This window comes from Grampus griseus (assembly GCF_964374135.1).
Source record: "Grampus griseus genome assembly, chromosome: 6".
In the NCBI taxonomy this organism is placed as follows: Eukaryota; Metazoa; Chordata; class Mammalia; order Artiodactyla; family Delphinidae; genus Grampus; species Grampus griseus.
The window spans coordinates 25,846,829-25,874,605 of record NC_139000.1 but is presented as its reverse complement, the minus strand read 5'-3'; the positions used below and the strand labels follow the sequence as shown (position 1 = coordinate 25,874,605).

General features: G+C 41.9%; 1 protein-coding gene across 3 annotated transcripts in view; it reads left to right on the top strand.

Moving 5' to 3' along the window:
- ZNF462 (zinc finger protein 462) overlaps nucleotides 1-27,391 on the top strand; it is a 142,589-nt gene extending 115,198 nt beyond the window's left edge. For all 3 annotated transcript variants that reach the window (XM_082656518.1, XM_082656519.1, XM_082656517.1), the window contains 4 exons: nucleotides 1,963-2,186; nucleotides 18,684-18,816; nucleotides 23,402-23,525; nucleotides 24,616-27,391. In XM_082656518.1, coding sequence (XP_082512644.1) covers nucleotides 1,963-2,186; nucleotides 18,684-18,816; nucleotides 23,402-23,525; nucleotides 24,616-24,823 — 689 coding nt within the window. In that variant the 3' untranslated portion in view covers nucleotides 24,824-27,391. The remainder of the gene's footprint in view (nucleotides 1-1,962; nucleotides 2,187-18,683; nucleotides 18,817-23,401; nucleotides 23,526-24,615) is intronic.
- The last annotated feature ends 386 nt before the right edge of the window (nucleotides 27,392-27,777 follow it).

Here is a 27,777-nt window from a genome sequence, read left to right as displayed (position 1 = left end):
AGGGTGCAGCTGTCTGGAGGCATTTTCTGTCGGCGTGACTGGGGGGGAGGAGGTGCTGCTGGCCTTGGTGGGCGGGGGCCTGGGGTGCCGATGATACACATGCCGCACTGCACGGGAAAGCCTCCCACAGCAAAGCATTATCTGGCATCAGAACATCAGTAGTGCTGCTGTTGAGCAAACCTGGATTAGAGGAATAGAACATCACAGGCTGGGCTTTCTTAAGGCTCATTAGTTTACGCCAAAGCATTTTTTCCCTCCATTTACACCAAACCGTGGAACTGAATGGTTAGAAGACTGTTACAGCATTTACTATTCTAAGAAAATGTGTGGATTCCATTATAATCATGTGTTTCTTAGCTGTCTGCTCTACTGTGGTTTAAAAATATTTATATTTCTAAATAAGCGACTGACTCTTTGTACAGGGAAAATAACATATGCATTAGAGCTCCAGGGAGTGTGGTGCAGACACCACCTTCCACGCTTCCTCTGCCCAGATTCTTGCTGGCCAGTTAATCGCTGCATTCAAGGGCTCCCACGGCAGGGACTGCCCTGCACTGAGAATGTGCTGGTTGAGAGAAAGACAGGGCTTCAGGTGGGAAAATTGGCCCCCAGGGGCCAAACACAGGCCAGCAACAAAGGGAGGCCTCCCAGAGTGAGCGGCTTCACACAACATCTTGATGCTCTGGAAATGTTGCCACTCGGTGACTCTGAGGGTACAGCACACTTTCCTGACTTACTAATACATTGCTCTTTCTAAATAATATATGTTGTGTGTGTCCATCTGTAAACTTTCAGAGTCTTCTGAAATTCAGACACAGCATGAAAGCACACGCTATATTTGATCCTTGCATAAATAGCACAGATTTTAATTTTATCCCAGTTACGGATATCTGGCGCGTGTGCCGAAACTCTGGGCAGACTGGTGTGAAATTTAACTTGAGCAGCTAAACACAAGGGTGAGAGAGCACAAAATAAACAAGCACACACACTTCCAGCCCTACAGCATTTGGTATGTGAATGGGAAAAGCACCCAAATCCTCTCTCTCTTTTATTTTCTCCCTTGTGACAGTCAGATTACAGATTGTCTGTAAAGGCACAAATCCTCCACATCTCCCACGCCACCCCTTTCTCCCCCGGAAGGCTGCCTGCAACCGTTTCATCTGCCTGAGTTCTTCCGAGGTGCAGTTGGAGTTTCAGTGAATGAAAGTGTCCAGGATGCTTTGTTTTCAGATTTGAACTTAGATTAGAGATTCCCTTGGTTTCCAGAAAAGGAAAACAGTCTCCTTGAGAACATCTTGGAAGGGGAAACAGGAATGGAATTGGAAACGATGGGAAATAACAGACTTGCGGTTTGGTAGATGGGCATGGGGATCTCGGTTTGGGCAATTGCAGAGTTTGTGACCCCTAGAGAGTTACTTAAAAGCTCAGTTCCTTGCTTTACTAATTTGTAAAAATGGGAATAACTCCAGCCTAATAGAGTAGCTAGGGAGGTACACAGTGGTGGCACATAGGTGCTCCGAAAATGTCATTTTCCTTCCCCCTTAAAGACACCTGTGACATCCGTAAGTCCAGCCTAAATGCCACGTGCTGAGGAAGTAGGATGCGCTGTTGCTGCTGATAATCACTCATGTTGGTACAAATTCTGTTCTTCTCTCCTCCTTTAATCATCTCCATTCAGGAATTCGCCAACACCTTTCAGCCTGCCCACCCCTGTTTATAGGCCATTCTGGGTATTAAGTACACAGAGAGCTTTTGACCTTAGAAACACCTGTGTGTCCCAGCGGACTGTGTTGATTTGGGGGGTTGGAGGAGGGACGGTGGGCATGTGCATGCAGTTCACGGACCTGGAGCCATGGGAAGTAGCAACAGTGGATGGGTGAGTCTCTCCTTGTACTCCCGAGAGAGGACATCTGCCTTCCATCAGTAAAAATTCCCATCTTTATATTCAATTTGTTTCCACAGAAGAGCGCGTTGTCCCCATTGAAGTATGCCGATCCAAACTGTCAAAATACTTGCAGGGAGTAGTTTTCCGCTGTGATAAGTGTACCTTCACCTGCTCCAGTGACGAGAGCCTCCAGCAACACATAGAAAAGCACAATGAACTGAAACCTTACAAATGCCAGCTCTGCTACTATGAGACCAAGCACACGGAGGAACTGGACAGCCACCTTCGGGATGAGCATAAGGTACGGGCCTGGCCTCCCTCCTCCCACCCCCGCCCCCAGCACACCTGGGGGAGGGGCTGGGCCAAATTTAGCCACACCCATTGTGTGCAAGACAGAGACACGCGCCAAAGTAATGTTTAAAATGAGGTTCAGTTTATTCTTTTATAAAAGAACTGTAAGGTCGTTTTAGAAAAGTGGAACACGTAGGTGGGGGAGAGAGAACCACCTGTAATGCTACCCCCACATCCAACTGCTTAACAGTTTTGGTCTCTTCTATGCCCACTTTCCTTTGTTTTATTTAATTATGATTCTACCTTACATGAAAGAGCATATCTTTCCTTTCTTGTTCTTAACTTACCCTAACTGGAGTATTTTTCCATGTTATTTTTTATTTTTTTGCGGTACGCGGGCCCCTCACTGCTGTGGCCTCTCCCGTCGCGGAGCACAGGCTCCGGACGCGCAGGCTCAGCGGCCATGGCTCACGGGCCCAGCCGCTCCGCGGCATGTGGCATCTTCCCGGACCGGGGCACGAACCCGCGTCCCCTGCATCGGCAGGCGGACTCTCAACCACTGCGCCACCAGGGAAGCCCTTCGTATTATTTTAAATGTACTGTCATGAGAGTTGATGAACTTTTTCCATAAAGGGCTAGATCGTAATAGTTCAGGCTTTGCAGGCTAGATGGTCTCAGTGGCAGATAACTCAGCTCTGCCCTTGTAGCAAGAAAGCAGCCCTAGACAAGACAAAAATGAATGGTCATGGCTGTGTTCCAATAAAACTTTATTTACAAAATTAGGCGACAGGCTGTGGACCCTTAGTTGCTGGCCCCTATTCTATCTGGTGGCTCTGCCGGTGTGTCCCTCAGTCATGTAGGTTGTTTCTGATATATTGCTGACTACAAAAATTTTCCAAGGCTTTGCTATTCACGTCTGAACATTGTAAGGACTGTGCAGTATGTGTTTTATTTGTGGAGGGAACAGATTCGTATAGGACATAAAATAAGGGGTTTATGAAAAAGAATTCTCTTCCAAAAGTCTGCTGATCAGAGGGTAAAGTCATCCCAGATGGCTTCCTCACTTCTCTGAGGACTTGTGTGGCGCATCAGGAGTTGAGACAGTTGTTTCTGGTTTTGTATATTGTCCAGAGTGTGGGGAGTGTGGGGGGGGGGGCAGGGATGATCAGTATTTGTTTCATGAAAAGAGCCTATTGAAATGTTTTCTAATTAACCAACAAATCCAAAACATCTAGTGCGTGTTTACCTAAGGCACAATGAGAAGCACTTTTGATACTGTTTCCTTTTTTCCTTGCTCTGTGTACTGTCAGTGGAAATAACAGCTTCTCTTTTCTGGACTTACAAACCCAAGTTATAAAGATTCCTGTCTGAGTCATCTGCACCAAGGGTTAGAATTTTTCTGTGGGGTGTTGAGAGAGAAGGCTGAGCTTATCACCCATCTACAGTTTAATAGTTTGACGCTAACTTTTCTGCTTTGGAATGCCTTCATTTTCTAATGTGTCTCCCCAAAAATGAAAGCAGAGAAGAAAAGCCTGAATTACCTCACTTAAAAACTTCCAATACCCTTTCTTATCCAAACTTCCTGGGCATTTCTGCCCCCAGACTGAAAGGAAAATCACTTATCTATCTCAAGCTAAGCTTTCTACAGTTACGCACACGTGTCTTATTTATGTAACCACCTCGGATCTTTTCATTGTAGTGTTGAAGCCATCAGACTGGTATTTTGGGACTGAGCAAACCAGGAAGGTAGATTCTTCCCCAATGGTTGCACAGTAGCTGTGAGTCACTGGAGAATTCCAGAGAAGGCTAGAAACCATACCAGATGTGAAAGCAGGCGGAAACGTGGGGCTTTGGAATATGCGTCAAGCAAACGGGTTACTCAGGAAACTAGGAGCCCAGTTTAGGACTTCTGGAGCCGAACAGACCTAGGTTTGAATTTTGTCTCCACCATTTACTGTACAGCAGGTTACTTCAATTTCTCTGTCTGTTTCCTGATTTCTAAATGGGAACCAGTATACTCTTCTCAGAAGTTGTGTAAGATTAAATGAAGTCCTGGTATTTCCCACACTTTGAGAGCCGCGTCTCAGTCTATTTGTGAATTGAACTGTGCTCAAATACAACAGCAACCTATCAGAAAGGCGGTTGTGTCCCTAAAGACCTAAAATGGACTATAAAGTCACTAACTCTACTTTGCATTTTAGACATGGTCTTTGATATGTTATATTTTCATTATGCCGTGTTCGATTCTTTAATCTTACTGCCTCTCATGGTTGACCAGCTTATTAAGTCCAGCAAGCACCTAACTGAGGCTAAAGAATTGCCACTCTCAGCACGGCTAATGATTTTCATCTTTGTGTCAATCGTTGTGAAGTTTGAGGCTCGTGCTTATTAACTGTTCCTTCTTTTCTAAATGGTGAATACAAAATGCAATTTGAATGTTTGAAATAATTATCCAAACACTACTTTATGAACATAGACAGCAGTGCTGCTGAAAGTGAATTTTTGACTGATAGGCAGTGACAATAATTATAAACGGTCATTCATTGGGGTGAAGGATATACAACAGCCTGATTTCAGCATTCATGATAAAGGGTGTAGGAGTATCAATAAACAGTGTACTAAAGAGAAGTTTGCTAGTGATTGAAATACAAAAGTCAAGAACCATGAGGCAAGAACAAGAAATTAAAGCCATAAGAATTGGAAAGGAAGGAATAAACCTGTTTTTGTTCACAGACAGTGTGATCTTTGTAGGTAGAAAATCCTAAATAATCTATTTTAAAAGATACTAGAATATTAGGGAGTTTAGCAGAATTGAAGGATGTAAGATCAATATACAAATGCCAGTTATATTTCTGTATACTAGTAATGGATAGTCTGAAAAAATGAAATTTTAAGAAGATCAGTTTCATTTATAATATCAAAAAGAATAAAAATGCTTAAGAATAAACAAGAACTGTGAAAGCCATATGCTGAAAACTACAGAATGTTGTTGAGAGAAATAAAAGAACTAAGTTGATGCAGTATATACCATGCTCATGGATTAGCAGACTCAATATTGGTAATGCTTCCCAAACTGATCTACAGATTCAGTGTAATCTATCAAAATCTCAGTAGGCTTTTTTCTTTGGTAGAAATTGACAGACTGATGCTAAAATGTATATGGAAATGCAAGGGACCTAGAATAGCCTGAACAGTATGAAAAAAGAACAAAATTGGAAGACTCACCCACCCTTCCTTATTTCAAAACTTTTACTGTAAAGCTACAGTAATCCAGAAAGTGTGGTATTGGTATAAGGACAGATGTATGGATCAGTGGTGCAGAAGAAAAAGTCCAGAAATAAACCCTAATATATGTGGCCGGTTGATGTTCATCAGAGGTGCCAAGGGAATAAGGAAAAGATAGCTTTTCAACAAATAGTGCTGTTACCATTGGATTTCCATATGCAAAATAGTGGTTGTTGACGCTTACGTCACTCAAATTTCTCTTGGGAAAAAATTCTTAGGTATGACACAATAGCTGTGAACATTAAAAGAAAAAAGATCAATAAATCAGATGTCATCAAAATTAAATTGTTGCTCTTCAGAAGACACCATTAAGAAAATGAAAAGGCGAGCAGCCGATTGGAAGCAAATATTTGCAAAATAACTAACAAAGGACTTTAACCAAAATATATAAAGAACTTTTACAACTCAGTAGTAAGAAGATTGACAATTTAATTAAAAATGAGAAAAAGATCTGAACAGACACTTTACCCATGAGGATATACAAAAGGCAAATGATCACATGAAAAGGTGCTTAATAGGACTCATCATTAAGGAAATGCAAATGAAGACAATTAAATGCAAATTAGGTAGTAAGCCATCACTACCTCTCCACTAGAGTGGCTGAAATTAAGAAGACCAATAGCACCGAAGTGTTGGCCAGGATGTGGAGAAACTGGAAATCTCACACAGGGCTGAATGCAGTGTACAGTGATGGCACATCTACTTCGGAGCATTTGGGCAGTTTGTTTAAAAGGTAAACATACACTTTACCATTTGATCCAGCAAGTCTACTCCCACATAAAGTCGTTGCGTAAACAAAGTGTGCCATATCCATACAATGGAATACTACTTATCAATAAAAGCAATTAGCTACTGATAACATGTAACAATATGGCTAAATAGCAGAATCATCATGTTAAGTGGACAGAAGCCAGACACAAAAGACTGCATATTGTATGGTTTCTAGAAAGGGCAGAACTGAGGAGACAAAGCAGGTCCGAAGTTGCTTCAGGCTGGAGGTTTGGAGTAGGGATTGCTTGCAGAGGGTATGAGGGTATTTCTTAGAGTAATAGAAGAAGATTGTGGAGGGTTGTACAAATGCATACATTTACTAAAACTCATTGAAATGTTCATTTAAAATGGATTAATTTTATGGTAAGTAAGTTACATCTTAATACCTAAAAGATGCAAGTTCCCCAGGACCTGACACATGGTAGGTCCTCAGTAAATGTTAATTTTCTGCAGTCTTTTCTTATAAGGTTGATCCTGAGAACAGACAGATCTATAAAGATGCAGAGATCCAGAGGAACGTGTAAACTGCCAAAAATAAAATGTGCAATAGACTTAGCAGTTGGTTCTAAACTAAGGTTTTCTGTTTCCTAGCGAAACAATGTGTTGTGTGCGTTGCTCATTACATTCTTCCACAAATAGCTTTAGGTGATTTTGTGTGGTGGAGAGAATCTATACAAGAAATTAAAAGACACTGTAGGATGTATTTTCAGTCAAAGGATTTCATCGTTAAACAGAAGTGGATATTCAAAACTGGACTCCTGAATTCTGCCTGCAAAGCTTGTAAACCTCAGGAATGTCTCTGAAGATGTCAGACTGTATCATTCATGGACTAGACAGAACACTGGTTCAGCAGGAAGCATCCTTGAAGTCAAATAAACCATTCTGCTGAAGAACCAAATTCTCAAGTGCCCTGGATTTATACTGCTGTGTTTATCCTCAGAAGCCAAGGTGAAGTAGAAATGGGTGACAATCAGCACATTCATTTTTTTCTCTTTATTTGTTTTAGCACCTTCATTTTTTTAGGTGACACAGAATCTTGTCTTCCTAGATCTTTATCTTTGGACCAGTGAACAAGGAATCACTTGTAAATCTCTTGGAATCTAAAGTAAACAGTACAGGCTATTTGAACTTTTAGTTTTTCATCCTTCAACTCCCTGTCTTTTTTCTATCTCACTAGGTCTTCTAGAGGCGGACTATTCTGTTCTTTCAGTCCCTCCCTCCCTCCCTCCCTCCCTCCCTCTCTCCCTCTCTCTCTCTCTCTCTCTCTCTCTTTCTCTCTCTCTCTCTCTCTCTCTCTCTCTCACACACACACACACACACACACACACACACACACACACACACACACACACACACACACAGAATGAAATCATATGTCAGTAGTGCCATTTATCAGCAATGCTGGTGCAAGATGAAGAGGTAACGTTTCTAGGAACCTTGAAGTCATGAAAAAAACCAAACCTCGCACTTCTCACATTTGGAAAAACGCACATATTTTTTTCTTTGAAGAAAGTTTAAGTATATGCAATACCTTGTTAGCGTTCTTTATGGTTCTGAAGTCTCTTTGCTAGTTTAAGGAACATAAAAATATATTATCTCTAACTTGCTTTGCTCGTAAAATTGTCATGTTCGCTGTATTAAATTTAGAAGGATAGTCTATTCAGCCAATACACATTCACTAATTGAATTTACTTTGAAATGTTTTTAATTTTTTATACAAATGGAGCCTCAGGCAGCTGAACTCTAAGGAACTCGTATCTCTTTCTTTTTGTCAGTTTAGGGGAAGCAGCAGAACGTTCAGCTCAGGAGGAATTGCCAACATTTGAGTTATTCCAATAAAATTGTTCCGCTTTCTGGACTAGTGAAATCCGCAGTGGCAAAAAAGTCACATAGAATATTTGTTTCCAGCAAAGGGAATGAGAAGAAATAAAACAAAGAACCTTCCCCAACTCCAAATCATAAAGTACACCTTTGGCCATGGTCTTTTTGGACTGCGTTTAATTTCTGGACTAAGTACTGGCATCTCTAGCTTTATGAACTCTGTAGGTTCCTGCACGCTGAAGGTTTTTCCAGAAGATTATGTCATTTCATCTGTGCTCTCCCTCATGTTAGTTGCTTCTTGATTTGTCAGCCGTGGACCTGCTTCTATCATGTATTTTGGAAGACAAACCGGAGGTAGATGAGCAAGAGGTGTGGTCATATTCAGAGGGATGTGCCTGGCAGAACCTTAGAAGATATTTCTCAAGTAGACATTTGAAGATGTTCTTTGCCTATAACCTTTGAAACTCTCCACTAACCTCTCCAGCCAAAATGAATGGCCCCGGCTCCCAGGCTTCCATAGAGCTCTCCTTCTTCCTCTGTTAAGGCACGTATTTCATGCTGCCTCAACTTGCACTTAACTCTTAACAAGGCTCTGTCTTGCCCCTGGATGCAACAGTCTTAAAATGGAAACCACATTATTTACCTCTTTTCTTCCCAAATCTAACCATAGTGCCCTGCATACAATAAAGTCTCCAGTAGCTGGTTGCTAAGTAAATAAATAAGTGAAAGCACTTTTCAAATAAGAAATTATACGTATCCTGTTTGTTCAAATAAGCAAAACATGACAGCAGCATCAGCACCTTTGCCTCTGGATTTCGAGTTCAGGAGATTGGCAGCAGCTCAGTTGGCCGACAGCAAAGTTGTTTGACTTTAATGATGCCTTTCACTTGGCTATCTTGAGTACTTGTGACTGGGGCTGTGCTGAGATTCTCAAAATGATTGATTTTGTCTGGACTTTTGCTAAGTCAGGTCTGGCAGGAGCATGTTTTCTGTTCTAACTCAATGATGGCAAAAGAAAGTAGATAGTCTCCTTGACTTCCGTGCCCCATACCCTTCGGGAACTTTACCATCCTTTATTCTTACTGTTCTTAGAAAGGTTTTTATTTTGAAGAAAATATTCTCAAAAGATTCTACTGCTTTATCCCACCAAATTTTGGATCGAATATTATTGTCACAGTACTTTTTTCTTCCTTCTTGTGTTCAGCCAGTATCCCATGGATAATGTTTCCATATTTTGTAAGCAAATTTACATTTCGACAGATGATCTGCATTCTAATGAGGAAAGCTGGAGCTATGTCATCTGAAGATGTGAGTTCTAATCCTGGCTTTATCACTTAACTTGCTTTGTGTCCTGTTTTCCTCATCTACAAATACGGAAGATAACACATATCTTACAGAATGATCATAAGGGTTAAAGTGATACATGGAAAAACTACTGGGTTAATTTTTAGCATATAGTAGATTATTTGGTCAGCATTGGAACAAAATATTTTAGAAAATGTCCAATTTTATTCTCATTAGCAAGCAGATTTGCATCATGGCATGCAGTATCATGAAGTTCTTTATACTTTATGATCGCCTATGGGATTTTATGTTACTGGTAGATTCAGATAGCATGTATTGTGTGTCAACTAGATGACTGGCCTTACACTCTGCACTGAGCCTGTAAAACTAGATAAGAAACAGTTGCTACCCTGCAAGAGTTCATAAGCAAGCAGATGAGATAACCTTAAACAGAGAATCACAACCAGCGTGTTAAGCGCTGCATAAAGATGTCTATAAAATAGGAGGGCAGCATAATGCAAAGCAAGTATGGTGTCCTGGCTCACCTTCCATAGAACTTTAATACACTGAGCCGAATATCTGTTCTAGAAGCTTTTATAAGAGCTCTGATAGAAATGCTCTTAGCAGAGAATTTAAGACTTCTACCTGCGTCTTTGACCACCTTCCTGTAAGAATTCGTAGAGACAGTGCTTTGCTGACCCTTTCTCCCACTGATTCCTTTCCCTCATTCCCATTCTGACTTTCAGAGACAGGCAAAGAGGATGTGCTGGGCAAACCGCCTGATATCATAAGTCAGGGGTGGGCAGACTCTGGCCCATGGACCAAATCTGGCCCACTGCCTGTTTTTATATGGCCCGCCAGCTAAGAATGGTTTTGACAATTTTAAATGGTTGAAAAAAATCAAGAGAGTAATATTTCATGACATGTGAAATTATACAGAATTCAAATTTCAGTGTCCCTGAATATAGTTTTATTGGAACACAGCCATGCTCGTCCATTTCCGTATTATCTGTGGCTGCTTTCAAGCTACACAATAATTGAGTAGTTGTGACAGACCATATGGTCCAGAAAGCCTAAAAAACTCGCTTAACTGGCCCTTCACAGAAAAAGTTTGCCTGCCTGGGCCATGAGTCCTTTAACATCTTTGCAGTACTGCACATTGTCAGTTTGTGACTGAGATGGGCACTTCGGATGTAAGAGACAGTTTTTCCGTGTTCTCTGCTGTCACTTCTTCTAGAAGTAAAAAGTTCTCTTGGCCTTTCTTTTTAACATGAACATGCACTATTAGGTGATGTGAACATCCTGGTTGGGGGGTCTCTTTTTAAAGGTACAAGTGTTAAGTCAGTAGGAGGGGGACTCTGGAAACATTACGTGGATTTGTCTTCATCACCATCTCCCCCAGTTAACGTTTGCTAAGTAATCTGAAGACGAGGGTGTCCAACTTCATTCCTTCTGTAACAAGCAAGGTTATATCAGTCTTTCCTGCAAGGCTGGGTTTGCCACCCCAGGGCAGTACGAAAATGCATGTGCAGCTTGCTTATATTTGTAAATCACATAACACTCCTTCCCTTAGAATAAGACTCGAGTATGGAAATTCTTTCATATGCTAGGGACAGACAGAAACCATTTTCCTGAATGGTTAAAAAGCAACAAACAAAAAGACAGGTGTCGTGGTGAAGCTTGAACACTAAGCATGAGCCTTGAAGGGTTTACAGCATCTCTGCTTCAGTGTTAAGGGGTAAAGTTTTTGCTGGTCTTTGGCAGTTCATCTCATCTCCTTACTGGACAGCTTTTCACACAACTCTGAGTTAGCGGCCTTTATGGGGGACTTTCAATTCCTGGGCGTTCACAGATAACTTTCACGAGATATAAGGATCTGCACATAGTTTTACAGTCTGAGTGATTGTGTGTTTGAACAGTCTACCCTTTAAAAACTTGGATGGCTTCTTTTGCCTTCAGAAGGCTCTAAGGAGCCAGGTTCTAGAACTCAAACTCAGCCTTGCTGTCTTTCTCCCTCTGTTGTGGGCTTTTGTGAAACAAGGTGATAAATTGCTTCTCATCTCTAAAGAAGAAAGTGAATGTCCCTCCATATGTCCTCTGTCTCATTAAGAAGTTGGTCGGATACCCACCAATTTCGAGATCCAGAAAGTAATCACTACAAGTATGATCATTTTAGAAGCAAACTTAGAAATATATTGGAACTTTAATATAAAATCTGTATACCATTTGACTTTGACCCTGTAATTTCATGTCTGAGTATTTAGCCTATAAAATTAAAACTAAATATAAAAGAAAGGTTTATATACAATAAGGCTTATTACTGCATTCTTTTCTATTTTTAATTAAAAATTTTTTTAAAAATTTATTTTAAATTGGAGTATAGTTGAATTACAATGTTGTGTTAGTTTCAGGTGTGTAGCAAAGTGATTCAGTTATATATGTACATATATCCATTCTTTTTCAGATTCTTTTCCCATATAGGTTATTATAGAGTTCCGTGTGCTCTACAGTATGTCATTGTTGATTATCTGTTTTATATATAGTAGTGTGTATATGTTAATCCCAAACTCCTAATTCATCCCTCCCCCCACCTTTTCCCTTTGGTAACCATAAGTGTGTTTTCAAAATCTGTGAGTCTATTTCTGTTTTGTAAATAAGTTCATTTGTATCATTTTCTAGATTGCACATGTAAGTGATGTCATATGACATTTGTCTTTCTCTGTTTTACTTACTTCACTTAGTACGATAATCTCTCGGTCCGTCCATGTTGCTGCAGTTGGCATTATTTCATTCTTTTTTATGGCTGAGTAATATTCCATTTTGTGTGTGTGTGTGTGTGTGTGTGTGTGTGTGTGTGTGTACACATACCACATCTTTTTATTTATTTATTTATTTATTTATTTATTTAGGCTCCGCTGAGTCTTAGTTGCTGTACACAGGATCTTCGTTGCAGCATGTGGGATCATTAGTTGAGGCATGCGGGCTTCTTAGTTGCGGCACGTGGACTCTTAGTTGTGGCATGCATGTGGTATCTAGTTCCCTGACCAGGGATCAAACCTGGGCCCCCTGCATTGGGAGCACTGAGTTTTACCCACTGGCCCACCAGGGAAGTCCCTATACCACATCTTCTTTATCCATTCATCTGTCGTTGGACATCTAGATTGTTTCCATGTCTTGGCTATTGTAAATAGTGCTGCAATGAATATTAGGGTGAATGTATCTTTTCAAATTATAGTTTTCTCTGGGTATATGCCCCGGAGTGGGATTGCTGAATCATACAATAGTTCTATTTTTAGTTTTTAAAGGACCCGCCATACTGTTCTCCATAGTGGTTGTACCAGTTTACATTCCCACCAACAGTGTAGGAGGGTTCCCTTTTCTCCACACCCTCTCCAGCATTTATTGTTGGTTATTATATTTATTTAATATAATATTATTATATTATTATTTGATTATTTGATGATGTCCATTCTCAACTGGTGTGAGGTAATTCGTCATTGTGGCTTTGATTTGCATTTCTCTAATAACTAGTGAATTTGAGTATCTTTTCATGTGTTTTTTGGCCATCTGCATGTCTTCTTTGGAGAAATGTCTATTTAGATCTTCTGCCCATTTTTTGATTGGGTTGTTTGTTTTTTTTGTTACTGAGCTGCATGAGCTGTTTGTATACTTTGGAGATTAATCCCTTGTCAGTTGCTTCATTTGCAGATATTTTCTCCCATTCTGTGGGTTGTCTTTTTGTTTTGTTTACGGTTTCCTTTGCTGTGCAAAAGCTTTTAAGTTTAATTAGGTCTCATTTGTTTCTGTTTTTATTTTCATTACTCTAGGAGACGGATCCAAAAAGATATTGCTGCAATTTATGTCAAAGTGTGTTCTGCCTGTTTTTTCCTCTAAGAGTTTTACAGTATCCAGTCTTAAATTTTGGTCTTTAATCCATTTTGAGTTTATTTTTTTTGTATGGTGTTAGAGAATGTTCTAATTTCATTCTTTTACATGTAGCTGTCCAGTATTGAAGAGACTGTCTTTTCTCCATCATATGTTCTTGTCTCCTTTGTTGTAGATTAATTGACCATAGGTGTGTGTGTTTATTTCTGAGCTTTCTATCCTGTTCCATTGATCTATATTTCTATTTTTATGCCAGAACAAAAATGTGTTTTGATAACTGTAGCTTTGTACTATAGTTTGAAGTCAGGGAGTGTAATTCTTCCAGCTCCATTTTTCTTTCTCAGGATTGTTTTGGCTATTCAGGTGGGGTCTTTTGTGTTTCCATACAAATTAAAAAAATTTTTTGTTCTAGTTCTGTGCCATTGGTAATTTGATAGGGATTGCACTGAATCTGTAGATTGCCTTGAGTAGTACAGTCATTTTGACAATATTGATTCTTCCAATCCAAGAATGTGGTATATCTTTCCATCTGTTTGTGTCATCTTCAGTTTTTCATCAGTGTCTTATAGTTTTCAGAGTACAGGTCTTTTGTCTCTTTAGGTAGGTTTATTCCTAGGTATTTTATTCTTTTTTGATGTGCTGGTAAGTGAAATTGTTTCCTTAATTTCTTTTTCTGATCTTTCAGAAAAAAGATCTAGTGTATAGATCACTATACACATTTCTAGTGTATAGAAATGCTAGATTTCTGTGTATTAATTTTGTATCCTGAAATTTTACCGAATTCATTGATGAGCTCTAGTAGTTACCGGTAGCATCTTTATGACTTTCTATGTATAGTATCATGTCTTCTGCAAACAGTGACAGTTTTACTTCTCCTTTTCTAATTTGGATTCCTTTTATTTCTTTTTCTTCCCTGATTGCCATGGCTAAAACTAAACATGAAAGAAAGGTTTGTATATAATAAGGCTTATTGTTGCATTTTTAATAGTGAAAAGCCAGAAATAACCAAAGGTAGACTCACATGGGAAGAGTCAAGTAAACTATAATATATCTACTTAACGAAGGATTATGTGGTGATTAAAAATGGATGTATAGGGCTTCCCTGGTGGTGCAGTGGTTGAGAGTCCGCCTGCCGATGCAGGGGATACGGGTTCGTGACCCGGTCCAGGAAGATCCCACATGCCATAGAACGGCTGGGCCCGTGAGCCATGGCCGCTGAGCCTGTGCGTCCGGAGCCTGTGCTCCACAATGGGAGAGGCCACAACAGTGAGAGGCCCGCGTACCGCCAAAAAAAAAAAAAAAAAAAAAAAAGGGATGTATACAGAGATTGATATTTATGCCGTACCATGCATCGAAAAGCAGCACTGTAAATCACCTGTGAATAGAGAACAGGAATACAGAAATGTAACTACTTGTTCACAGGTATTATGTATAGGTCGTTGGATTTTATTTTTTTTATTTTTTTAATATCTTTATTGGAGTATAATTGCTTTACAGTGGTGTGTTAGTTTCTGCTTTATAACAAAGTGACTCAGTTATACATATACATATGTTCCCATATCTCTTCCCTCTTGGGTCTCCCTCCCTCCCACCCTCCCTATCCCACCCTCCCTATCCCACCCCTCTAGGTAGTCACAAACCACCTAGCTGATATCCCTGTGCTGTGCGGCTACTTCCCACTAGCTATCTATTTTACGTTTGGTCGTGGATATATGTCCCTGCCACTCTCTCACTTCGTCACAGCTTACCCTTCCCCCTCCCCATATCCTCAAGTCCATGCTCTAGTAGGTCTGTCTTTATTCCCGTCTTACCCCTAGGTTCTTCATGTAGGTCGTTGGATTTTAAATGAGTTTTTTCTGTTTTCTAGTTTTTCTTTGTAAACATTTATAGTACAGAAAAATATAATAAATGAAAATGCAGACACCCAGTATCCAAGAGGTGAGAACCATGCCTGCTCTAATCTGGACACTGCACGGGCCAGTGCAGAGCTGGCTGTGCATAAGCTGCAGGGTGTTTGTCTTCATGGAGTCTGCAGTTCTGTTGGGCAGGTGGGCCAGAAACAGTTAATTTCTGAGGGTTTTTTTAATCGCACCATTGTTGATTTACAGTGTTTGTTAGTTTCGGATGTACAGCAAAGTGATTCAGTTCTGCATACATATATAGGTTATTACAAGGTATTGAATCTAGTCCCCTGGGCTGTACAGTCACTGAGTTATGAAAGGGGAGGGGAGGGTGCTGTGGTAGCCTAGGGCAAGGATATTTAACCAAGGAGGTGTTGAGGGAAGGTCCCCCAGATACAGTGACATTGGAGCGATGCTGGAAGGCTGAGGAGACGACACACCATGTGAGCGAGGCAGGCTTGAGAGAATTTCACACAGAGGACATAGCCTCTGCGGAGAGAGGCACAAAGTCAAGAGCTTGGCCTGTTCCAGAGACCTCAATAAGCTCAGGGTGGTGGGAGCAAAGGGCAGTCAGTGTGAGGGCAGGGTGGGCCAGGGGGTAAGATGATAGTCGGGGGGACATGTAAAGCCCAGTAAGAAATTGGGGTTTCATCCTCAGGGCAAGTGGAGTCTGACATGAGCAGATATAATTTTTTAAAAAAAAATCACTCAGTCAGACCACCCTGGAGGTTAGATGCAAGAGGTGGTGAGAATGGACGCTGGGAAGTCGGCAGGGAGGGAGGGAAGGGGCTTGCACTAATACAGGAAAGAGACGGTGGCTCAGAAGTGCAGCAAGGAGTCTTCCTTTTGTATGAAGATTAACCCTGGATTGCTGGTTTCGAGATTTAAAGTATAGTAAGAACTCAACCCTATAAAGAGTTTTTAATTTAAAATCCTCTAATTACATAGCAAAATTTTTCATTTTTATTTTTAAACAAAGATTTTAGAAATCTTCAGGACAGATAAATCCTCGGTGAGCCCCGGGTGAACGTTATACCATGAAAATGTCATGTACTCATAAAATTGTGCAGAATCCAAAATGCTAACAGTTTTCCTGTAAAAGGAAAAGAAACAGGAAGGAGGAAAAGAAAAAATAACATTTGGTTTGGTGACAGATCTCCTTCTGTCACTGTGAGTTCCTTGATAGGCACAGGGCCTGGCATACAGCAGGGCCCCTGGGAGTCCTGAATGAATGAATGAATGCAAACTGCTGGATTAAAGATGTTTGAGGATTGTTTTTTGGCCTTTCTTGGTTTCATTTCTTTTTGTTTGCTGGCAATGCCCACCTCTCCTGCCCCTTCTACATGCTTATAGTTGCCCTGGCTGAAGCGGGGAGAAAGCTATTGGAAAAGGCTGCCTTTTAAAGTACTGATCATTTCAAAATATTGTTTCTTTGCATATTTTGAAATTAGGCCAGTTGGAATCTTGCCTCCTTTTCCTGAAAAAAACTGGCAACCCAGAAAACTTTTATTCACATATTTGTCATAAATGCTATTTGATTAAAATGTAGACTTTGTGGTGAAACATAACTTCATAAATATGCGCTTACCATACTTATATGTGCTTCCAAAAGCCAAAATCGGAGAAGGCCACATTCCCAGAAAGGGGAAGGAAACCACAATTTGGTGAACTGTTTATTGTGTTTCGGATACTATGCTGGCCCCCTTTTACAAACAAGGACACTGAGGACACTTATGTTCAGTAATTTGCCCGGAGTCTCATGGTTCACGGCGAACCCGAAACTTGCGCTCAGGTCTGTGTTATAAATTTTTAAAAATCTGCATAGGTCGGTAGGAGTGAGGATAGTAAATAGATAAAGCCCTAATTGGGAAGGTACTTTGTTCAGAAGTCCTTTGCCGGCTGATACCGTGAACTCAGAGAGGAAGAAAGATTCCAACTTGACTTCCTCCTCCTCGCCTTAGGCTATTCGTTTTTAAAACTTTTCTTCATGAGCAGAACAGGAATTCGCCTTCTCTGAGGGTTTAGTGCTGAGAGGGACGAAGAGGTCTTTTCCACCCTCATGCTGAGTTGTTTTCCAAGTCAACTGATTTCATGGATTTCATTCAGTGGATTGTTTCTCTTGCTTTAAGAGAGCTTTCATCCCGAGGGTTCTTGCTCCTTTTCAACGCGGCCGACCCCCAACATGATGTGATGGGGGCGGTGTTAAGCTTTTTCACAGCACTGTCTGTTGGCCCTGATGCTCTGAGGCTCTTTCTCTCGCATTTGTCACAGTTGATGATGATGTTTCCATCTGCCAGGCATATGGAATTGGTGGTGCTCAGCACATCTTTGTTCCAGGCTGGTCCCAGGGAATATTTTGGAACTGTCTTGTAAATTCTCCCTGTCCTCTCCTGCGCCCTCATTACTCTCTCTCTCTCCTGTAGCAGCTATGGAAATCTGCCTTGGAGTCTCATTAATGAAGTCTGTCTTCCCTCCTCAACTAAACTCTGAGCCTCTGGAGGCTAGAACCGGGTCTTATTTATCTCCATGGGCCCCTTCCCTGGTCCCCACGGGGGAAGCACGGAACCCATCACTGTATTGGTTTGAGTCATTTTGTTGGCTAGACTCCTGTGCTGTCGTTGCTGGTAATTCTACACATGCAACTGAAGAAGTTCTGAAAATAGATTAATTGAAGGGGTTGCATCTTGTACTACCATTGACATGAGAACCCCAAACAGAATGTCCTTACAGAGTTTTCTCAGGGTGGATTTTTATTTCTCTTGGATGATATTTTGAAGACAGTTTGGATTCCCACATTATCCTAACCACGTTTTATGTAAACAAAAATCAGCCATAGTTAACACTTTAAAAGGGTTTTTAGGGATTTGTCATCCAGATTTTTCTCAGATAATCCCCAGCTGTGATGAATAGGCTGTGGTCAGCTTCAGAAACAGTAGTAACACTAAACAGTACCAATATTATTGTCTTACATCTAAACCAGAGTTAGGAATCGAATAGCTGTCGTTTGGTCAAAGCTAGGACAGCCCATAGCCCTCCAGCTTGATAGGCTCATGGTGGAAATGTTGTGACTGCTAGTCTTCAAGTTACTTACAGTCACTTCACCTCCAGAAACATAACTTCATAAATATGCGTGTATGACACTTCTAATACATGTTTCCAAAAGCCAAAATCAGAAAAGGCCACATTCCCAGAAGGGGGAAGGAAACCACAATTTGGGTAGTTTACAGAAGGTACATCCTTGGATTCAACTCCAGAAATGTTTAGTGGACACCTGTTCTACACCCCGGGCTTCACGATGCTTTTGATTTTCTGCTGACGGTAGCTCACGCTTCTTACTGAATTTGGTAAGGAAGGTCCGGTGAAAATGAATGTGGAAGTAAACGGCAGGTACACCTCTGAGAGAGTCAGCGTGAAGAAAGGACCTCTTAGGCACTGGGGTTATCTGGTCCTGGCTCTAAAAGCACACCCACAGGAAAATGACGGCGGGAAGTTCTGTCCTCCGGGGAGAACCGCATTCAGTTGCGGTTTGTGATTCCACTGTCTGTTTGGGCCTGTTTCAGGTAAGCCGTAACTTTGAGCTGGTTGGACGAGTTAACTTGGATCAGCTGGAACAGATGAAGGAGAAGATGGAGAGCTCCAGCAGTGACGAGGAGGACAAGGAAGAAGAAATGAACAGCAAGGCTGACGGCAGAGGTAGGTCCCTCCCCTGCCCCCTGAGCCCCAGCTGGCACCCAGCCCGGCCGTGCTGAGATACAAGGGGAGGCAGAAGGTTGTTGTAGGGGCAACAGAAGGAATGGACTGACTTAAGAAACACACCAGGGGCTGTGTCCTGTAAACTAGTACCAGCTCTAGAAACTCCCAGGAAATACATTCGGTAAAAAATACGTGGCGATGATTGGTTTTTTATTCAGGAAAACTGGTATCTTGGGAATCTGCAGAATAAGGACAGACAGCAAGATGGATGGTCCTGTAAAAGCTACTGAGGAATGTAAATGAGCTTCCAGTTGAACGCTTATTTCAGATTGCTTCTGCTGGGCTGGGGGGAGCTGCAGGGGGCTTGAGTTCTCTCCATGTGTCCTGCACGGTCCTCCTCTCACCCCCCTTGCTACTGCTTTTGCTTTGTAAAGAGAGAGAGAGAGACCAGGGGCTTTTATTTGGCTGTGTTCACAGGGAAAGGTTTTGTGGTATTTTTGTATGAGTTTCTGTGAATCTATCATTATTTTCAAAGTGAAGTTTTTCAAAGTATATTTAGTTGTAGACATACGTTTACATGATCTAGAGTTGGTATTCTATATTGCTCAACATAGAATCTTGTGGAAAACCCAAGACTCTACGTAAAGGATATAGGTTGGGATATCTTACTTTAGTTATTGCAGATTTATCAAAAGCACATGGATTACCTAGACCTGAGAAATAAATGTGATAGACATCATCGCAGTGATGAGAAGAAGGGTATTAGTTGCCATTGCTGAGCATCCTGACGTGCCAGGCCCGGCGCTCGTGGGTTTTATACCTTTTATCCTTAACGTTACATAATGTTAGAGGCTCTGTAGTTGGTCTGCCTGGATTTGGCTCCCAGTCGCGCTACTTGTTGGTTATATGACTTTGGGTAAATTATTTTATCTCTTTATGCATTCATCATCCTAATAATAACAGTGTCACTTCCTAGGGTTGCGTAAATCTTAAATGAGATAGCAGACAAACATTAGTCCTAGAACATAGTAACCAGCTAATAATAATGATAAAACCCTGTAATGTAGATGGTATTATTGCCATTTTTACAAATGGGGAAACAAAGGCCCAAGGATACTTAAGAGCTTGTTCAAAGTTTATAAAAAAAACCACTGGAGGTTGAGTCTAAGTCTTCTGGCTCCAAAGGCAAAACGTCTTTTACACTACACACCATCTCCCCTGCCCTTTGGACAGCGGGGTGATCCTCATTGAAGGGAACCTGCCCCTGAATTCTGTCAGTCCAGTGGCCCTTAGGGCCTCACTCTAAGGGGCACTTTTGCGGAATTTCTTGGCTTTTCTTGCTTGGTCAGTCTGCAAGCCTAAGAAAGCCGACTTGGTGGCCGTTCCCCCTGCGGTTCTCCCTGTTCTTCTTCCTGACTTGCCCTGACTTCCAGCCCCATCCCCTTGCCCACCATCTTTTACCTCTGCAGTAGTAGGAGACCACAGGTTTGCTGAGTGGGGGTCCAGTTTGGCTCCTGGACCCCCATGCCCACGGTAAATGGATAAATAGAACACCCACACCATATAGACTGATTGCCCTTGTCATGTTACAACTTTTATTAGGAGGGGCTGCAGTAATCTGTTTCTTACAAGGAAAATGGCTGTGATCTGAGAAGCATGGTTTTTAAATTTTCTTTTCCTTTATTTATTTTTTTTTAGCATTTCACAAATATGTTCTTAGTGATGAATTCTTTAGCGTCTGTGCACTGTTTCCAGAGTTCTCTGGAAGAGGATGCTTGTGACAGAGGGTACACAGGCTCCTTTTCTTCATGGTGCTCTGTGCCCTACCGTTCCTCTCCAGGAAATGAATTAGTCCTCGTTGGGTACCATGACGTTTTAATCTCTAGAGCCGAGCACACATGATTTTACAGGTTGTAAGTACTGCAGAGGCAAGAACCCCCTTTAGTCCTCCCCTCCCCTGTGACGCCTCTAAACTAAATGGCAGTTGGCTGTGAGAGCACCAAGCACGTTCCCTTGCCCAGCCTGGCCGCCCCCTCGCACGGGCACCGTGGCATCAGACCAGCTCTGTTTGCCTGGAAAGAACTTCATGGTGTCTGATCGCCTGTCCCTGGAAAGTTTAGCATCCACATTCATGAGCCTTAACAGCATGGGGGAAAAAATCTTGGGGTGGAGAAGCCTGTATTCCTCTCTCAGCGGGTGGGGGAATTACATGAGTCACTTCTAGTAACGTTAATGGGAATTACCAGCCAAAACCTTCCCGTACCCCTCGACCGATCCTTGAAAGAACAGCCTCCTTTGTTTCGTTGCCTTTGAATCAGTTTTCCACCATCAGGTGTATTCTTGCCAACCAGAAGAACCGGCACACAATAGCCTCGGGGCGTTTTTGCCAGACGTCCTGTCTTCCAGGAGTGGAGAGGGGAGGTGGCTTTAGCGCAGCTCTCGGGCTAATGGAGAGCCATTTGATGTGTGACAGGTAATGACTGGCCTCCTCCTTTGAGGATGAAACAGCATGAGCCCTCGGAAAGAATAGGTGGCTGGTTTCATGTTGCCTAAGGGTAAGCGAGTGCGTGTGCCAGGGGCAGGCCCCGCGTAGGCAGTGTGGGTGCTCATCGGGCGCTCAGTCGGGGGGCTCACGTCCTTGGAGCCACCCCGTTCCCAGCGTCCTTTCCCAGCACGAGCACCAGGGAGGGGACTGACTGTGGCCACATTGAGGTCCTGCCTCAGAAGGCAGCTCAGAGGGAATCTGAAAGAGAAGAAACCAGGCGTGAAGAAATCAACATGAACCCAAGCAGGACCCTCCCCACCCCCTCTCATTATGCAGCTGGGAGGAGTTAGGAAGGCATTCTGCTGATTTCTTGCCCAAGATAATCCCTGCTAAGGAATTAATGCGCAGGGCAGATGGTGCTGTCTCATTTCCAATGAAAAGAATCAAGGAAGGTAGTCTGTGCAATTATTTTTAATGGCTTGTGTGGTGATCTTCTTAATTTGTGAGAAAATGTTTCATCTTTTGTTAAAACTGGCCCCATTCACAGAGCTTTTTGTGCCGAAGGTGAAGGCAGCGTAGAGACACCTAGCCTGTTAACGTCATCCTGAGGATTTTTATCAGACGGAGTGTTTCAACCAGGAGCCATCCTCCTGTAACATCTTGTAGGTACAGACACACAGCGATCAGATACGCAGAGATGATCAACACGTCCCCGTGTGCTGCCCTCACTGCAGCGTGGCTGCAGGGCCGTCTAGGTCCTGCTATTTATTATGCACGTAGAGATCTGGGCCTCTGTGGTATGATCAAAGACATGTGGGCTGGGGACTCAGGATAGCACAAAGGCCACATAAGCTCTCGTCTTTGAGTTTGCCAGGAGGCGTGGCCTCTAAACAATTAGCCAGCCAGTCCACGTTCATCAGACCACGCACGTGTGCCCAGGGCCGTGGAGGAAATAAGACGACAGTCAACATTTGATGTTAGCAACAGAGCTATCCAGAAATGTGTGCATATCCCCATGTTCAAGAATACACCAATTGGACTTCTCCGCTGGCTCAGCGGTTAAGAATCCGCCTGCCAACGCAGGGGACACGGGTTCGAGCCCTGGTCTGGGAAGATCCCACATGCCGCGGAGCAACTAAGCCCGTGCACCACAACTACTGAGACTGTCCTCTAGAGCCCACAAGCCACAACTACTGAAGCCCGTGCGCCACAACTACTGAAGCCCATATGCCTAGAGCCCGTGCTCCGCAACAAGAGAAGCGACCGCAATGAGAAGCCCGCGCACTGCAACGAAGAGTAGCCCCTGCTCGCCACAACTAGAGAAAGCCTGCATGCGGCAACGAAGACCCAACACAGCCCTTCCCCCCACCAAAAAAAAAATATATATATATATATATATACACACACACACACATACCGATTGAGGCATAGATGCCGGGCAGCTGGCCGGGAGCCCTTACTAGCTGAGGACACGCTTTCACATTCCAGACTCCCTGATGCCCGGGACTCACTCCTGCTAGGTTCTTTGCTTACAGATCTCATTCAGTGCTCGCAGTCACCCTGGGAGGTGTTGATTCTGATATCCATGGCACATGACCACCAGTCCGAGTCCTCAGCCTTCCTTGGAACGTGTCGAAGCCTCGAGGTCTTACCACGCTTTTCCTGATCTGGTGCTTTTTTAGTGAGCGGAGATAAACTTGTGTCAGATAGAAAATGAATACATGCTAAACTTGAGGCACTGATACAGAGCATCAGAGAAGGGAGAGATTTGGTAGGAAAAAAAATGCTCAGATGCCATTGGAATGAACAGAATGGGTTCTTCAGGCAAGACAGACCCAGGTTATTTGTGATGGAAGCAACTGGGAGGTGAGGAGAAGTGAGGACACCTGGGGCTCGGGAACCACAGGAACAGTTCTTGAGAGAGTTTCAAGAAATATCCTTTGTTGAAAAGCCAGTAGGAGAAAGAGTAAGGAATCTGGAAATTGGTTTCACTGAATGGCTTTGGGACGGAAGGTAGGAGACGAGGTTTCCTAATGGACGTTGACTTCTCTTCTGCCCGCTCCCCGGCACACAGGTAACACTTCTGCTTTCTCCTCACAGATCTGATGAGATTTTCTGACCGTGGGGCTGCTATCAACACTGAGAAGCGTTTTCCATGTGAATTTTGCGGACGGGCGTTTTCCCAGGGCTCTGAGTGGGAAAGGCACGTGCTGAGACACGGCATGTAAGTCCCATGAAGGCCTTCGCCCATCGTGCGAGGTGGCGGTTTCTCCTGACAGTACATAGACCCCTCTGTGTCACACTTCCGGGCATGGGAGGAGAGGCAGTTGTAACGAACTGGGTTTCTACCTTTCCGCTGGTTTTTAAATGGTCACCCAGACACAAGGCAAAGGAGGAAAGATCATCTTTACGAATGACAGAGCCCGCTCAAGCCCTCGTGTAGAAGTGTAGCGCTCTCTCCAGCCCGTGTCCCTTCAGCTTTCATTAGCATGACGTTCTCTGATAGAGCGTGGACCGGGGTCCAAAGATCTGGCTTCTGTTCCTGCCTCTGTGATGACTCACTCCCTGAGTGGCCTTGAACCTTCCCACGCACCTCTTGGTGCCTTCAATGCTCTGCCTCGGGGACAGAGCCCGCTTCTGCCTGCCTCCCAGGTAGGTGGGAGCATACCTGTAGAGCACTCATAAGATCCTTGAACGTGAAATTGTCCTCTAGATAAGGCACTTAGAGCCCAGCAGACGCTGGGAGAACCTAGGAGTTGGTCCTTCCAGCAGAAAATGCCCAGAAACGTGAAGCATCTAAACTTCAGAGAATGTAACTAAGCTCCCCAGGACAGGGGTCCCACCTTCAGGTTTTTGCTTTTTGTTGTTTCTGTGATTTGTTTCTGGACCTATCCATTAAATCTTTAATACCTGAGTTGCTCGTTCAGTCCGAATAAATATAGCAAATCTCCAAGCTTCTAGGTTCCTCTGATGGGTCTGAGCATAAGGCAGTTCTTGCTATGACCGCTTAAGATTTATATGGTTCCCAGTACAGGAGGGAACATAAAATAATTATGTTGATCTGGAATCAAAGCATGGTATAATCAAAACATAGTATGATAACGGATATTTTTGTAGGTTCAACTTTTTGTTAAGATGCCAGAAGTATATGACCTAAGCATAACAGGTAGCAAGGATAAGTCACTCACAGTTCAGTCATACTTGTAAGACCCCAAGACCTTTTTAGGGTCAGAGAAATAAGGACATGAATGTTTTTTGTTTAACTAGAAAAATATATATATACTCACCCTTCACTACCATGAATGTTTTTCCAGGGCGTTGAATGACACCAAGCTGGTGAGCCAAGAAGAAATCCACCTGAAAGATAGCATGGAGGACAGTATTAAGGTGCCCTCTATAGAGGAAAAGGAAGATGACGAAGCAATCGGGATAGACTTTTCCCTAAAGAATGAACCAGTAGCCATCTGTGTAGTAGCTGCTGACAAATCTCTCCTGGAGAATGCAGAGGCCAAAAAAGAATAAGCGTTTGGTGAAATTCTTAATCACCTCTTACTTGAACCGTGATGAAAAAAAGTGGGAGGGCCAGCTTGGGCTGAGAAGGGGGGGACAGAAAAGAGAAGACAGAACAAAGCTGCTTTTTAGGACTGAACAATCTATTTTCAAAGCACTGGTACCTGTGTGAGTGAGTATGTAAATTAAAGTTATTTAAATGGTTGGAATATGTGGCTCCTTTTCCATCACTACATCTTTCCTTCCGGATCTTCACCGTGGACGTTTCAGTTGTTGCGGAATACGAAGCACCTCCCTTGCACGTGTGTGCGCTATGGTGGTCTTGGACAGTATGTGGAAACAAGCTCCGTGACAGTAGAAGACTTCTCTTAGGGGAACAACTTTTTGACGCACAACTTTTGGTGCGTTTTTCTAGTTTTAATACGTTAAGCTTTTTCAAGACCTAACTGCAGCCGCTTTGGGAAAAAACAAACAAAAAAACAAAAAACAAAACAAAAAAACTGCTTTGCATAAAACAGTCACCTGTTTCCTAGTACCTCAAACTTAACCAAGGGAATTCTCTGCATTTGTCAGTACTACCTGTCGTCATTGTGGTTAAATGTAGAGAGAACTGCTGGGCAAGATGGTGAATGGAGAAAAAAAAAAAAGAGTTTTAAAGAAAGGAACACAAATTGTGCTTAAAATCCCCACGTGGGTTTTATTTCTTAAAATACTGTGATTTTTTTAATTATTTTAGTAAAAAACAAAACAAAAAAAAGAAACAGACTTTAATTATTAGATAAATGTTTGTGAATTATCCTTTATTCCAGGTAAGCTGTTTATTAGTGTTCAACTATAATTTAGAATTTGGTAGATTTCATGTGAGCTAATTTTAAGGTGACTGTGGAGTTTTGTTTGCCACACGTTTATCTTCTATCAATCAGTTTGAGTGTTACAAACACAGCACAATTCAGTTTTTCATATAAATTGTTTTTTTTGTGTGTGTTATTGTTGTTTTGATTTGGGGGCAAGGGAGATTTAGTTTTTTGTGAATAGGAACGTTTTTATTTTAAACATGGAAATAACAAAGAACTTTTTTTTTTTTTTTTAATTTAACTAAAGAACCAAACTTTTCGGCACAGCTATGCAGCTTGTGGGCCAGACGAGGAAGTCCTCTTCACCCTTTTGTTGCTGTCAAATTTTACACATTATCTGTCTCACACAAATAATTTCTGTTAGGATGGGCTGGCTTTTGTGTGTGATTTTAAATCTGTGTTCTGTTTTTGTTTGCATTGTGTTTTTTGGGGGCGGGGGGATTCTCATTTATTTTGCGGGACAAGGGGATGTGCTCGAATCCCATCCCTTTGGTGAGAGTGTTCACGAAATACTTATATCCTACAAGGAGCCTGGAGAACTACTTTTTTTTTTTCTTTAATCTAGCTGCCAGCTGCTCTGTTTCCCCATATTAGCTTTTTCAGGAGGGAGCAGCTTAGACTAAATCTAAGTCTACATTTATAATACGTTCTGATTGATTGTGAACAAAGGGTTTCGTTCCAAAAAGTAGAACTTTCCTTGAATCTTCTTAGGTTTTAGAAGCCTGTGTGCGTGTGAGCTTGGATGTGTGCGTGAGCATGTGTGTGTGTGTATGTATGTGAGTCCTTTGGTTTTCATGTTTTGTTTTTTTTTTTTACTTGGAAGGGTTGGGGGAGGGGGGGAGAAAGGGAAGGGGAATTGCTGAGATGACAGTGTCCCACACAGCTTCAAATAAAATCCATGGAAAGATATTGCATTTGTGGAATAAGTGCTTACTTGAAAAGCATGTTGTTCTTTTACTTTCTTGCTGTTAAGAATTTTTATTTGTAGGGCGTTTGTTTTAATTTAATTTTTTTTTTTTAGGGATGGGGGCCATCATGTGGAAACCAGAAAAAGGGAAAGTGTGAACTATCTAGACAAAGATTCATTTTGTGTCCATATTTGTTTTTAATTGGCCTCATTTCAAATGTACTAAACAGTTCCATACCTGGATTGGGTGTTTGTAATGGTTACCAAAAAACAAACAAAAAAAAAAAAAGAAAAAAAAGAAAGAAAAAAAGAAAAAAAAAAGAAAATATTTGTGACATGCTTTTATCACTACTTTATTTTTCAAATAACATGTAAATATTGTAATCCATTGGATTTTGTTTTGCTAACCTGTTAATAAAAATATGGGACCATTATCCTTTTAACAAGGCTAGAATGTCATTTTTTTTTTCTTTTTTCAAACATATACCTGATATTTTGTGGCCGCACATTTTGGATGCATTATTATAATTCTGTTGACTGTAATGACATAGAATTTACAACTTTTTTTGTTTAATTTATACAGAGGACATTTTTTTTCAGAGCTTGAGAGAAGAAAATAAATAGCAAAATGATAACCTATTGACTCCAATAAAATCAGTATTTCCCAGTACTTGATAAAAGATAGGGAGATCCTGAGTTCTTGAAGCCAAGGGGTTTAAAAAACAACAAAAAACACACAAGTAGGTTATTCAAAGTTGTTTGCAACATACATTTTGTAATGAAATGTGAGAAATTAATAAAGAATTTTTTTCACATGTGTCTATGTGCATCTGTTGTAAATCATTTACAGATATGACTACAGATAGGAAATGTAGAAATTATATAGCATTGCCTTTCAATGCATGTACGTGAGAGATATTTCAAGCCATTAAATCTAAACCGTTACGAAAAGCAAAGGTAAATTTAAGGTGAGGTGTGAGCTGGAATTTTAAAGTGTTAATATTTCTCCATCAGCTATTTATAACCAACTGGGGGAATTTTATGGAGGGAATGAATGTTTTCCATCAAAAATGTTAAAGTGGTGTGTGAAGCTTCAGAAGGAGGAAATGCCAGTGACTGAACATCATCTGGGAACCCTGAACCCGTGAGCACAGTTATTTTCCTCTAACTGCAAGTCACAGCCACTGCCACAAACTATCTTACTA